Source organism: Chroicocephalus ridibundus, chromosome 8 (genome assembly GCF_963924245.1).
Source record: "Chroicocephalus ridibundus chromosome 8, bChrRid1.1, whole genome shotgun sequence".
NCBI lineage: Eukaryota > Metazoa > Chordata > Aves > Charadriiformes > Laridae > Chroicocephalus > Chroicocephalus ridibundus.
Window position 1 is genome coordinate 50,978,251 of NC_086291.1, and position 13,885 is coordinate 50,992,135.

At 55.8% G+C, this 13,885-nt stretch overlaps 1 protein-coding gene across 1 annotated transcript in view; it reads left to right on the forward strand.

The window, feature by feature from the left end:
- Window positions 1-13,507, forward strand: part of HS3ST6 (heparan sulfate-glucosamine 3-sulfotransferase 6) — a 40,148-nt gene extending 26,641 nt beyond the window's left edge. Inside the window, exon 2 of the mRNA XM_063344084.1 lies at window positions 12,679-13,507. Coding sequence (XP_063200154.1) covers window positions 12,679-13,297 — 619 coding nt within the window. The 3' untranslated portion in view covers window positions 13,298-13,507. The remainder of the gene's footprint in view (window positions 1-12,678) is intronic.
- The last annotated feature ends 378 nt before the right edge of the window (window positions 13,508-13,885 follow it).

A 13,885-nucleotide genomic window follows, 5' to 3' on the forward strand; every position in this document is an offset into this window, starting at 1 on the left:
CTTCGCGCAGGACTCGGTGCTTGTTCAGCAGGGGAGAGCCAGATTGGGAAAGCATTTTTGCAGAAGCCTTCATGGAACGTAGCCGGTGGACTCGCCACATGCTAAATTGGCACACAGTGATGGGAGAGGCATTACTGCGATGGCAGGGGTCGGGCTCTCGCCTTGCTCGGAGCATCTTTGATTTTTAAGTCATCAGATCTAGCCAGTGCAATTTTAAACTGGATGCGGAAGGTGCTGTGGGTAGGAGAATGACATTAAAGTTGTTTGTGTTGAATTTGCTTGGTTTAAAACAGGGACTGAGAGCCTAGATTTTACTGCTTGATTTACCTACTGGAATAGGACCCAGGGTCCTCAGCCAGGGAGGTGCAGGGAGACCCCCCCCAGCAGCATCATGGCAAGGGCTGCGCCTGCTGAGCATGGTCCTGGGTCATCTTCTCCCAAAGCCACCCCGAGAGGAGCCACCAGAGGAACCTCAGCTCTCGCCCTGGGCTCAGACCCCCTCTCTTCAGCCCTGGCTGGGTCCGTGTGCCATCGTGCACCACGGTGCTGGGGCAAAGGAGCTGAGCATCCTGGGGACGCCCCAGGGAGGGAGTTTTTCTTTATCCCTTCTGCCAGTGGCATTTTCCACTGGCTGTCCAGTTTGGAGCCCAGGCCAGCTCTCCTTTCCACCCGACCGCCCTCATTCATGGGGGAGCCCTGATACCTGGTGCAGTGTTTGGGTACACTGGTCCAGCGGTAACATCTGATGGGTTTATCTGTGTCGGACCATGGGGTTTATGGCTGGTTTGTTACTATAAAATGCATTAATTGCTTTCTAACGTGCATCCGACCCTTGATGATGCCAGCAGGAGCCGGTGGTCCTGGCACATGGCTTCTGATGCCAGCTCTGGTCCAGCAACCAGAAAGTGCAAAGTTCGCATTTTTGTCTGTTTAAAAGGGGAGGAAAGGTAAAAAAGACTTGAAAATGTTGGAATAAGTGATGTTAAAAGTTGTGAGGCCGGGCAGGGGGGGATCTCTTCTCATCCCCAAAAGCTGCTGGAGGGGGTCCCTTTCCTCACCTGCCAGCCGAGTGGGATGGCTGTGCAGAAGGTGTGGATGGAGGAAGGAGAAGAGCATGGCAAAGGGCTCTCTCCTCCCTGGAGCACGAGCCGGAGGGGGACAGCCAGCCGTGCCGGCGGTGGCCTCAGAGTGGCCATCTGGAGAGCCCGGCAGCCCCTTCCCCATCGCTCTGAGAGGGTCCAGGCTGGGGCTGGGTGCGGTGGCGGGGCCAGCCCCATACTGAGATCAAATAAACACAAATACACTGAAATTATTCATCGCTCTGGGGACTTGTCTCGATGCCTCGTCAGCATCTGCTAATCAAATCAAAGCAGCTGTCAATTCGCCGGCCAGCGGGAAGGTCTCGCTCTGGCAGACATGTGTGGATTCCTCCTTTCTTCCTCCCTTGCGTGGGCTCCCGCTGCTCCTGCACCTGTGACGGGGCTGGAACTGGGGTGTTCCATGTGGGGCTCCTCAGAGAGCCCTCCCCAGGGCTGGCAGGGCTGCCCCGGCCACTGGAGACACCCCTCGCCTGCACCCCGTGAAGGAGGCGAGGAGGAGTCCCAGGGACCCATCACCATGGGGGTCCTGCCACTGGCACTGCACCCTGGCTAATTAGTCTGAGCTAATTAGCTGAAAGCTCGTAGCTCAGGCCAGCACTGCTTGTGGGCCAGGACCACCTGCAGCCACTGTCCCCCAGGATGTGGCACCGCACGGCAGCGAGGGGATGGATGCGCTCAAAATATTGGAGGATTTTGCCGCAAATTTGCGTATTGCGGCTCCACGGCACGGCTGGTGCCCACGGCCCTGCAGGCAACTGCAAAATTATAGGTAACTCTTTTTTTTTTTTTTTTTTTCTTTCTGTCCCCTCCCAAAAGCAGCACTTCCCGATGCCCGGGCGGGCAAAAGGAAAAGAGCTCTGCTCAAAAAGCAGTTCCTAAGAGACAAATGAGAAAGCACAAGGGCATCGAGAAGTGGAGGGGTTCCCATTTCTGCTGGCCATGTAACTTTAAACCCGAGCAAAATGAGATTTTGTGGGCTTTTCATGTCCTTCCTGTGCTCTCCTCCACCTAGGTGGGAAACCGGGAACGATCAGCCCTTTGCTGCAAGAGGATAATTTAGTGAAAACCAATATGTGTATTTTTTGAGTTGTAATTGAAAACAAAGACCTTAGACGTAGCGATTTCAGGGATTTTTTTTTTTTTTTTTTTTTTTTAAACGGCAATAAATTTTGCCTCTGAACGGCCTGCCAGAAGCGCGCCGCCTGCCTGGAGTGCTCAGACTGGGGACAACTGGTCCGTAAAAAATAGCTGCCCATCGGAAGTATATAAGTATGCGTTAATCATGTTATGCCCATCCGAGCGGCGTGTGCCTCCTCGGCACGGCGTTGCAATTGCTGGCGTTAGTGGGGTGCTCTCCCAGAGCAGCGGATGGGGGGGGTCCCTTCCCCTCCCCAGGCTGCAGTGATGCACAGCCCCCAGCCTGGCAGCCCCCTGCAGCTTTTAGAGGAAATTTTCCTTATTTATTGGAGCGCCCAAGGATCCCAGTTACCGGAGGTATAAAATTTGTCACCGGTGCCTCTACTCTGGTTGCAGAAGAGCATAATTTGTGTTTCTCTGTGCTCAGACAGCAAGTCAGGTCATAAAACACAAGATGCGTGGTGAAGGGAGAGCGTATTTAAAAGGCTGATTCTGCTGAAAGGTGTAATAATCTGCCGGATTACTTGCCGGGGTAGCTGCAGGAAAATTTACTGCCTTGGAAAGAGATTATCAGCAGCCGCTGCTGCCAGAGGATTTCTTCCTTTTCTTTTCTAAGAGGAAGGAAGCTTTTCATTGAATTCCTGCTGCTCGCGCCCGGGAGCGATGCTCCCCCTCCCGCCGCCAAACCACCCCATCAGTTCTCACAATTTGGAAGGGAAAAAAATAATCCGGATGATGCTAAGTGTTGTCCTTATCTCCCCTCTCAGGTGTGAGGGGGAAATTTGAGGCTGTGTTTCAATTATGCTGGTGTGAGTTTACACCAGCGCCGCCAGCGCCTTCCCTGCTCGGAGCCTGCAGGTGCTGAGCTGGCAGAGGAGGGGTTGGATCTTGCTCTGGAGGCATAAAGAGGAGAGGAGGTTTGTTCCCGAGCAGCCCCATGCCTTGCTCCCAGGCAGCCCCTGCCTCCCTCCCCCGGTCCAGGGCTCCAGGAGCATCCCGCCAAGCCCCAGCTGCAGGAACAGGCTTTGCACGGGTGGCACCGGGGCTACCCCCGCCACCAGCCGAGCAGAGACCCCGACCCCGAGCATCCCCTCCTGCGAGCGGGGACAAAACCTGAGCCTCTGCCGAGCGTCCCTGGCAGAGCCGAGCTGGTCCCTGGCAGAATGGAGCCGGAGCAGCTTCCCGGGGCCACTCATGCTGCGAGTTTGCAAGTCCTGCAGTGCCCCCAACCATACGCTGGAGGGATGGGGCTGGGGCTTGGCGGGGGCCGGGGGGGGGTTGGTTTTGTTTGATTTCATTCCCCTGGAAGGGAGGAGGGCGGTGGCGGGCCGGGGCAGCTAACCCCTTTAATTGTGTGCAATGAAGGCTGACAGTGCCGAGGCGCAGCCTTTAAAAGGAGTACTGAACCTTTAATTCCTGAATAAATCATCTCCAGTCTGTTGCTCCTTCATCTGCAAGCTGTTTGAGCGCGGGTACGTATTCACTGCTGGGAAGGGTCATTTGGAGATCAGAGCCCTCGATTGACCCGGGTCACAGGCAAGACACCTGCCACAGGCTGTCCCCGCGCCCCCGGGGCCGCCGGGACTCGGGAATCAAAGGGACACCGGGGAGCAAGCAGCAAGAAGAGGATTTCTAATTGCTGCCGTGCAGACGCGCTTCATTCCAGAGGGATGGAGAGGGGCGTGCGTGCCCGCTGCAGCCCTGCCCTCGCCTTAGCACAGCCCCAGTCCAGCATCCCAGCAAGGCTGGGCTCCTGTCAGCCCACGCTTTCTGTAGGGTTTGGGGGGATTCACCTAGCTTTTCTGTTTCTCGCCTGTTTTAACCCAAGCAGTGAGTTCAGCTGCTTTTTCATGGATGGTTGTTCAAAATACATCTTTGCCTGTTGCAAGCGAAACGTTGCTCCTGTGAACGGGAGGTTGGTTTGGCTTCAGGTCCCCCTCCTGCCGTTGAGGGCTGCAGGCAGCACCGTCTTGCTGCTCTTCTGTCTCCGGGTGACCTCTGGAGGTACCAGATGTCCCCGTGGGCTGTGGGGTGCCCGATGCTCACCGCTGCAGACATGGGCGACGACTCCAACAGCAAACGGGCGTCCCAGGGCAGCCGTGGCTTTTATGCCTTGTCCAAGGGGCATGGGGGGCACCTGCGTGGTGGCGGCTGTGGTGGATCCGTGGCAAACATCAATGGGGTGTTGAGCTGTTCTGCATTTTTGGGGTGCTAATAGCTCCACAGTGGAGAAGGGTGAAGAGGGACTGTCTCCGAATCCCCTGGATGGTAACAGAGGCCAAGCAGCCTCTTCCTTCAGCACCGCCGCTTCCAAGCAGGGAAGTTGCTGCACCCTTATTAACTCTGGTTTCTGCTTTTCATAATCATATGCCGTTATGTGCATTCACAGGGAGCCCTTTGGCCTTAACGACCCCGCTGGAATAACCATACAAAGAAAAACCTTCAGGGCCTTGAGCTGCCTGTAATTGCAACCCCCAGCCATAAACACGAGCACGATGGCAATGCAAATGCTGGGTGGCGGCGGGGAGCGGGGCTGGGTGGGAGCAGGGGGCTGCGGCTGCCCCGTGGGGTTGATGGGGAAATGGCCTTTTTCTCGCCTTCCTGCTAGGGCTTGGGACTTGGGGCACCCGGGGGTTTGGATAGATGGACAAAGCAGTCGTGGTTTCCTAAATGGCCTCGGTCTTATCGTGGTTAATAACTGGGTGTCGGGTGACTTGTGAAAGCAGCCACTCCATTAGAAATGCTAATGGGCTTCTCCCCTTTCAGCGTTCCACATCCCCCGGATCTTGATGCTAAATAGGTCGGAAAGCCAAACTCAGAAATCCCTGGCTGCTGGCCCTTCCCGGAGCCCCCCAACAGACCCTATTGCTGCCTCCCTCCTGCTTTGCATCCCGTGCCCTTCCCAGAATGAAGCAGCCGGGCCCTGCAGCCGGTGACGGAGCCCCTCGGAAGGGTCTGCAGGGGCCTGGACCCCACGGGGAGCAGCCCTGGCCGGCAGCACCACCCATCCCATCGCATCTCCCTTCTCCTCTGAGCCTCTTCTGCAGCCTGGCCCGTCTGAATCCCAGCCTGGGGACCCCGTCACCCGTGGTCGGGTGCTGGGAGAGCTCTGGGGTCCTTAGGGACGGCTGGAGACCCTCCAGTTGTGGTCCTGGGCTGCTGGCCGGGCGAGATGCTGCTTGGGGGCAGGAGGAGACGCTCGGGGCTGTTCAGGGATGTTCCAGCTGGGAGCGGCACTGGGCAAACCTCCACGATGTTTCATGTATCAAACTGTAATTAGGAGCAAAGGGCAGGGGGGTGCAAAGGAGCATTAATAAATTATCTTCCTTGTTGTTAATTGACGTGTCTCAGAGTCAGCCGATCGTTGAGCCGAGGGCTTGGCTCCCCTTCCAGGCGCATCACAGGCTCGTTACTGCCATCATTAGCATATTCAGGTTTCCCTGCTTAAAGCCAATTAGCTCCTGGCCAGGCCTGATTGGGAAGCCGTGGCCTCATTTGCACGTTTTTGAATTGGTGAAAGAATCAAAAATAATGGAGGCAGGCCTGGGATGGAAAGCGCCCGGGGGGGTTCTGCCTGCTGGGGAGGCGCTGGCAGGACCCTCTGCCTCCTCCGAAGGGGCAGCAGGGGAAGGAGATGGGGAAGATCACAGTAATTAGGAATAAAAAGGAACATGGCCTAATTTGCTCCCGGGCGGCTTGATGGTGAGTTCAGCCTTCCGTGCCTTGCACTGAGGTTCAACAGATGCCCCGGTGCTTCTTCCAGGAAGAGAAGGTGATGGAGGGGACAGGGGTGGGGGTTAAGCACAGCTACCCACGCGTGCCCCCCACCCCGCTTTGGGGAACGGGGGGTCCAGCATGTCCCCTGACAGCCAGGGTCTCCTTGGCAGAGCCGGGAGCAGGGACACAAGGCTGGATCCGTCCCTCCTGACGTCCCACCCCCCCTTTCTCCTTTTTCGCCCTTTGCTTCCCGGCAAAGGTGCTGCTATTTTAGCTGCCTTGAAGGAGAAGGTCTGGTATCTTAAAGTCTGCATAACTGGTTCCAGTTTAACAACTTCATAGCCGCTGTGCGGCCACAAAGGCAGCCTTGTCCCGCCGGGTGAGATAAGCCTGTTGGGGCGATTCATATGCAGATCCGGGTGGTACCGGGTGTCTGCTGGGAGAGGATAAATCTGTCCCAAGCCTTGTCCCCCTCTCCTGGTTCCAAACTGTTTTACATTTACACAAAAAAGGTTCTGTCCCCCATTGAGCCCGGTGCCGGGCAGCCTGTCACCCTGCCTTTGAGAGAGGAGGTCCCCTGGAACCGCAGCCGGACCCCACTGGGTGCCCCCTGCCCAGACAAGGCTGGGCTGGGGCGGGCGAGGGAGCCGTCACCGTCACCGACGCTAAGCTGGGCTGTCCCGGCCGGTTTTGTCCCCCACGTCATCCCGTCGCCCATCTTATTGCCTTGAAAGAGTCACTTTCTTTGGCCCTGCAGAAAGCTCTCAACCATATCCCCTCCGGCAGAAATCCCCTTGCCTTTCACTTGCTTTTGTCGGGGGCTTTTTTTTTGTGAGGGCTTGTTTTTTTAATAATAATGGAGAGGGGCTTTTTTTCCCCCCCTTTTTCTCTCCCACTTTTGGTGATAACATAGAACCTACGGGCCCTGATCCAGACTGCACCTATCACCCATGTCTGCGGTTTATCTGGGGTTTCGGGGGCCTCCCTTTTCACGTTCCTGGCACAGGTTGGGCCTGTGTCTGTGCTAAAGATGCTGCCTGGCATTTTTTGGGGGGATGAATTTGTGGGCAGAGCCTGACCCGCGAGTGGAGCTGCCGTTTGAGCAGATGGCGTGGGTACTAACATAGGGATGCTCTCGGGCTGGAGACTTATTTATCAGCGAGGTTGTCCTCCAACGGGCGCATCCATTACTTTATGCTCTCAGCCGGGTGCTGGGAGGAGTTCTCTTTCGTCTGCAACAAAATCATCCTGGAGTCAAGGAATCATGAACCAATTAACCCTGGAAAGTTATGTCGGCCCAGTTTTTTGAAGTCTGCTTTGATTACTTGCCTGCTATGGCTGTTAATCTGTACTTAATGCAGTTTTCTGCATTTTTATCGGGGCTGTAAATTATTGCACCTTGCTACCTCAACAGAGGAGGTAATTAATCTAAACGAGGGCCCCCTGGGAGCACAGCCCTAATCTGCAATTTCCCATTGACTGTAATAGAGGGAAGATCCCAGAGAGGTCCAGCAGCCCTTGGAAACGCACCTCGGCTGAGAGCAATTAGGGGATGTTACAGACGTGAGTTTGTCGGCTCAGCCCCTCGGTGACTGGTAACGGCAGCCCCGGGTCGCGGCCGGCTGCTGGGTACGGGGTGGTACCGCAGCGATCCCGCAGCCCCCGAGCGAGCGGGTACCACGGCTCGGGGGGTGAGAGGAGGATGGGGATGGGTAACTGGGGTGGGTGGAAAGGAAAATTTGGTGAGACAATGAGCAAAACGGCTCCTGGGAGGCTCTGAAGTTGATGGTGGCGTTTTCCACCCCTCTCCATGATTTTTGTATTTTATTTAAGCATTAACAGCCTAACACGTTGACTATTTCTATGTAGGAAATCCCATTTCTGGTGCCTCTCAAATGCCAGTTGTTTTGCTAGCTAATTTATCAGCTTAATAGAAAGGTAAAAAGAGTTTTATTTCTTCTCCTGGGCACACAGTCTTCTCTTGAAATACAAATTGTCTACAAGGCTGCCGAGGTGCCCCCTCATTGCAGTGTCGCCTGCTTGTAGGCAACGCTTAGCATTCCCAAGGCGTTTTCTTAAGGTCAATAAGAATTAACTGTAAATTTAATTAAAGTTTCCAGTGCTTGCACTAAAGTGGAGCACAATAGAAGCCAGGTCTGCTCTTTGCCAGTTTAAGCCAGATCTGGAGGGAGACAGGGGTTATCAATAATTAACTGGGGTAATATAGGGGAAAGTATTAGGGAGTTAATGAAAACGTGAAATAGCGTAATTATCTTGCAAGTAGCTGGGAGTGATGGAGCTGCTGAGGAAGAGGAGGTGTTGCACAATTTGCTCGGAGGCTGCTGTTCCTGACGTGGTCCAGGGATGAGGTTGGGACCCAGGTCCTCCACCACCTGGGTGGAGGTGGCTCCCCATTAACCGAGTGCGGGATCGAGGGTTTAAAGCCCAGCCAGTGGCCTCCAGCCCACGGGGGGTCATGTGTCTTCCATTCCCATCGGAAACAAAGCTGTAGGTGTGTTGGAGCCTGTCCGAGGGTCTGCCTCAGTGCTCTCTTGCAGAGCTTTTGGCTCAGATGGACCAGCCTCGGAGGGGTTTTGCATGGGATGTCGCTGCCCCGTTGCTGTCCCCAGTGGGGGGACCAAGAACGTGGCCATGCTGGCAGGGGAAGGTCTGTGCGCCCCATCGCACAGGAGCTGCCTGCTGTTGCTCCAGCAGTACCTGTGCAAACAGAGTTGGGAATCCCTGCCCCAACATGGGCTTTTATTAAAAATTCTATTTTAATTAATTTTTAATTAAGCCTAGGATGGTGTGGGTGGCTTTAATTAAAGCCAGTGCGGTTCCTGTGTGCTGAGAAGCCCTTGGTCGGCAGGATGAGTGCGGGGAAGGTGCTGGGACTGCTGGGTGAGGGTCTCCTGGGCTGCCTGTGGTGAGTGGGGTCCTGGGGGTCCCTCTGTCCCACAGACCCTTAGGGATGGCCTTGGCACCATGGGGCTCAGCCTGGCCCTTGCTGTCCCTCTGCAAAAAGAAAGAGGGGGAGTAAAAAGGCTTTTATTAAAATGTTTTAGCAAAGCCTTTGCTGAGGGCATCCAAACTCACGTCGTTCTTCGTGGTCAGCACATCAGTTCTCCCGGAGAGCAGCACTGTTACAGGCGTAGCTCACGGGTTTCCTCTCTGGTTTATGTCCTCGGGAACATCGCGACGGCAACTGCAGCAAACCCAAACCATGGGGTTTTCTGAAAGCTGAGCACAACCATGAATTCCTGAGCTTGGGTCAGCTCGGTGCCGGTTTGGGGAGCGCAGGCTGAGAAAAGCAGTGTTTTGGTTTAATGTGGGCTCTCCAGGCTCGCGGATCACGTCATCCCAAGTGTTCGCTGTTTGATAATAAACATTTTATTGCCCATCGAGGAGAGGAACTGTTTTAGGTCTTGAGCCCGTGTTTACTGAGAGAGGGTTTGGGCGGGTGAAGAGCACAAGGAAGGAGCCGTTTTGCTGTGCAGGAATCCCGGTGGCATCTGGGGAAGCGCTGCAGAAATGCTTCAACAAGTCGCCCGGAGAAGCTGCATGAAGCAGCCTGGCAAACCCTATGGCGGGTTTCAGGACATAATTAGAGTTAAATGTGCTTTGCTGGCTGGTTTGAGGGGGGGAGCAGCAGGTTGGAGGTGTGCTGACGGCGGCGTTCGGAGGTGGCAGGTTGGTTTTTGCCTGACAGCAGGGAAGGAATTGGGGTGTGGGGTGCAAGGGCCTGAGGCTGGTTTGGGAGGGCGCTTCCCAACGGGAACGCCAGCAGTCAGCCCCTCCAGGGAGCGCGGTTATTTAGGGCAGGGGGGGGAAGGTGCTGAAAAGTTTGGGGGAAGCGCCCATCACTGCCCCCAGGATACAGGTACCCCCGAAGGGCACCCCCCAGCCTGGGCACTGCTGCTGCCAGGCTGGGGACAAGAAGTGGCTTTGAAAATGCTGGCACTGTCCAGAAAAAAAAAAAAAGGGCGGGGGGGGGGAACCACAAGTGGCTTTTGCCTCTTGTTTGGGGGAGGGAGTTGTGCGGGGCCCAGCGTTGCTTGCAAATGCTTTTAATAAAGTGTTCTTTCCTACGTCCAGGGGAAAGAGAAAAAAAAAAAAAAAAACACACCAACCCAAAAAACCTCAAGCCTTTTCCCATTACATAAGGAACAGATGCTGCTGGGCAGAGCCCTGCCTTCCCCACAGCACAGCCCCGGCTGCTGCGTGGCTCGTCCCCTCTCGCCGTGGGGACCCCGCTCCCCTGGGCAGGGATGGGGATCCCTAAAACACCCTGTCCTGTCCCAAAGCGCTGCTGCCAAGAGCCAGCCCCGCTGCAGGATCTGGCTGCAGCCCAGCAGGAAGGTCCATCTTCATCCTCCTGCTCTGCCAGCATTCCCGCAGGGATCCCCTGAGCAGGGCTTTGGAGCTCTCCCCGTCCTTGCGTAGGTCGGCTTGGCTTCAGACAAGCAATGTTAAAAAATCCTTCTGCCTGGATGAGAGAGGAGAGACGTACGGGACAGGCAGGGGAAGCTCCTCTCCTTCCCAGCGAGCCCCAGGGGACCCGGGGTGAAGCAGCCCCAGGGGTGCATGGACACCCCAGGAGGAACCTTGAGTTTTAAAACCAGAATTCTTCCAAGTTCAGGCAAAATGGAAAGTCCTTGTAGGAAAGAGGCTGTCCAGTCCCAGCTCTCTCCTTTTGGTTAAGTGAAATGTCTCAGATTTGATGTTTCTGCTTTATTTTATCCCGTGTCACAGTTAATATTTGGCTATTGGTACTTTTTTTCAAGAGACTTCCTGAGCCCTGGAGCTCGTCCTGGGATGTCTCTGGGCATGGTGCAGCTCGGGTTGGATCCCCATGTGTTTGCTGACCCATACAAGTGATTTTGTGTCAGGATGGTGGGTGTTTGTTGGCTGGCTGGATGTAGGCGTCTACACAACAGCTGCTACACATGTTGTTGCTTGGTGCCTCAGTTTCCCCTTGTAAACCAGCACTTGCCGGCTGGGTTAAGTGCTCTGCCATCTGCTAAGAAAAGTCTAGGTGGGAGCAAAGGAAGTGCTCGTTCTGTATGTGTATTTCTGTGTGCACACAGACCTGTAGGTTTTATTTCAGAAGAACTATGGAAATGGTTTGGTCACTTCCCAAAGTATTAAGCAAGCCTCTGGAATCCTTGTGTCCCCTCCCTGCGGGAAAGCAGTCTCCTGTTGGGACAGACGCAGTGCAAGGACGGGCACCCAGGTGGGGTGGGCAGCAGGGCTGAGCCCCCGGCACTGGAGCAGGATGCTGCTGTGCTCCGAGCAGGATGAGTTTCCAGCCCAGGGCTTTCAGCAAGAGACTCCTCTGGCTTACGTGGCTGGGGAAGGGGACGGTGCGTGTCACCCTGAGCATGACGGAGGGAATGGGGACCACAGCTTGTGACAGCACAAAGGAAATGAAGCCGTTTCAATCCCAGACGAGCCCCAGGAAAAGTGCACTCCGTCTCTGTGTCCATGTGGGGTCCGTTGGTGAGGGCTCCTGTGTGGGGTGCCATGGGAGTGAGCTGGTGGGACACGGCTGGGACGCAGCAGCAAGAGCTGCTGGTCCCCTGGCACATCTGCATCACCTGCCAGCAAGGGAAACCATGGGGAGCAGCAGCAGCTCGGGGTGGCATTGTGTGACAGGGAGCCACGCTGGTGCTGTGCCCACAGGGACCTGTGAGCTGCCACCAGGATGGCCTGAGGGGACGTGCCCATCCCCAAGAAGGGGGATGTGAGGGGCTCTGGGGGACATGAGGGGCTCTGGGGCAGGTGCCTGTGCTGGTGGCAGGGGAGATACATTCTTCAGCCCCTGGCTCTCCTCATAGGGTGACATGCCTGGGTAATTTCTCCGGCAATTAATGCCTCATTAAAGTGCACAAGGGAACAATCAGGGCAGTGAATTTTACGCAGCACAATGGCTGGGCCCTGAGAGGTTTTCTGCCTTTTTTTTTTTTTTTTTTTTTTTTTTTTTTTTTTCTGAAAAGGAAACTGTCTTTTTCTGGCCTTAACTGCTTGCTGTCTGGAGGCAGAGGAGGTGGGAGCCTTGGTGGGCATCTCCATCCTCAGGCATCTCCATCCTTAGCCGCCGCTTTGGTTTAACCCTGTGGGTGCACACCCCCGTGATGAGGTTGACCTCTTTCCTCTTTGCAGCCCTACATGGCGAGTGGACACATCCAGGACGTGTCATGGGTCTAGAGGCTGGGATGAAAACCAGCCCCGTCCCAAAACACACATGTTGAGATGCGCGTGGCCACCACTGAAACTCTCTGGAGGCAGGAGGAGGGAGTAGGAGGAATTTCCAGGGCTGGGAAGTAGGTTGTGGGGGACCTCCAAGGGGGACTGACAGCCTGCAAGTGCCCTCTGGACGGTGCTGCTGGCGGGGCAGGGTGACAGGGAGTCCCTTCCCCGTGACAGGGAGTCCCTTCCTGGACACACACCCTGGGCGGATGAAGCGTAGGCTGAGATGAGCAAAAAGGAGAGACCTGGGCAGGGGGGCTCCTAGGAGGGCTTTTGAAGATGAGGAGGTGACCGGTGGGGTGTGACAAGACAGTGTCCCTGGCTGGCAGGAGGGGAAGGAGAGAAGCAGTCGCAGAGGGGGAGCCTGTTGGCATTTCGGGCTGGCTTTTGGGGTTTGCTCCCGCTCATCCCTGTTGCGGCATCAGGTCAGAGCAGCTGTGCCTTGAGCCCTGACTGCGTCCCTTTCTCCCCCTAGGAGCCTGATGCCGCGGACGCTGGAGGGACAGATCACGATGGAGAAGACCCCCAGCTACTTCGTCACCAAGGAGGCTCCCCGGCGCATCTACAACATGTCTCGGGACACAAAGCTGATCGTGGTGGTGCGCAACCCCGTCACCCGCGCCATCTCGGACTACACGCAGACACTCTCCAAAAACCCCACCATCCCCAGCTTCCAGGCCCTGGCCTTCAAAAACATCAGCACAGGACTGATCGACACGAGCTGGAGCGCGGTGAGGATTGGGATCTATGCCAAGCACCTGGACAACTGGCTGCAGTACTTCCCCCTCTCCAAATTCCTCTTTGTCAGCGGGGAGAGGCTCGTCAGCGACCCAGCCGGGGAAATGGGCCGTGTCCAGGACTTTCTGGGTCTCAAGAGGGTGGTGACGGACAAACATTTCTATTTTAATGAGACCAAGGGCTTTCCCTGCCTGAAGAAGCCGGAGGGTGGCAGCAAGCCCCGCTGCCTGGGGAAATCCAAGGGGCGGCCGCACCCCAAAATCGACGGGCAGGTGATCCAGCGCCTGCGGGAGTTTTACAGACCCTTCAACATGAAGTTTTATCAGATGACAGGGCAGGACTTTGGGTGGGACTGAGCCATCCACAGGGCACGCTGCCGTGCTGGGACCTGGTCTGCCCAGCAGCGTGCAGGGCTAGGACTGCGGTCCAGGGATGCCCGTGGCTGCCATGGTCCAGGGATGCCCGTGGCCACCCCACCAGCAACCTCCTCCCTTTGTTTTAATTTATATCAGACCTTTTCCAGCGAGAAACGGACCCTTCTGGAGTAGAGAGAAATATTTAAGAAATAAAACCACAGATGACCCCTCTCCCCTCCCCGACCAGATTAAATATTCTTCCATATAAATCTTGCCAATCTATATTAACTGTGACCGTTCTCGCTGGCGAGTGGGAGCGTTGAGTGCGTGGGTGGGTGCGTGGGTGTGGGCGGGTGCGTGGGGGCGACAGCTCTGCCATCCACAATAAAAGCTGTGGAAACCAGTTGGCCACTGGGGCGTGCAGCCAGTGGGTGTTTGCTAAAGCAAATTCGGGTGCTGAGCGCAGGCAGGGGCTGCCGTCAGGCGGTGGATGAGGCCGGCTGAGCAGCAGACCCCAAGCATGGGGGAAATTTCGCAGCTAGAAAATAGTCTGCAGGAATGTCCTAGTTAAGAAAAAATGATTGATGG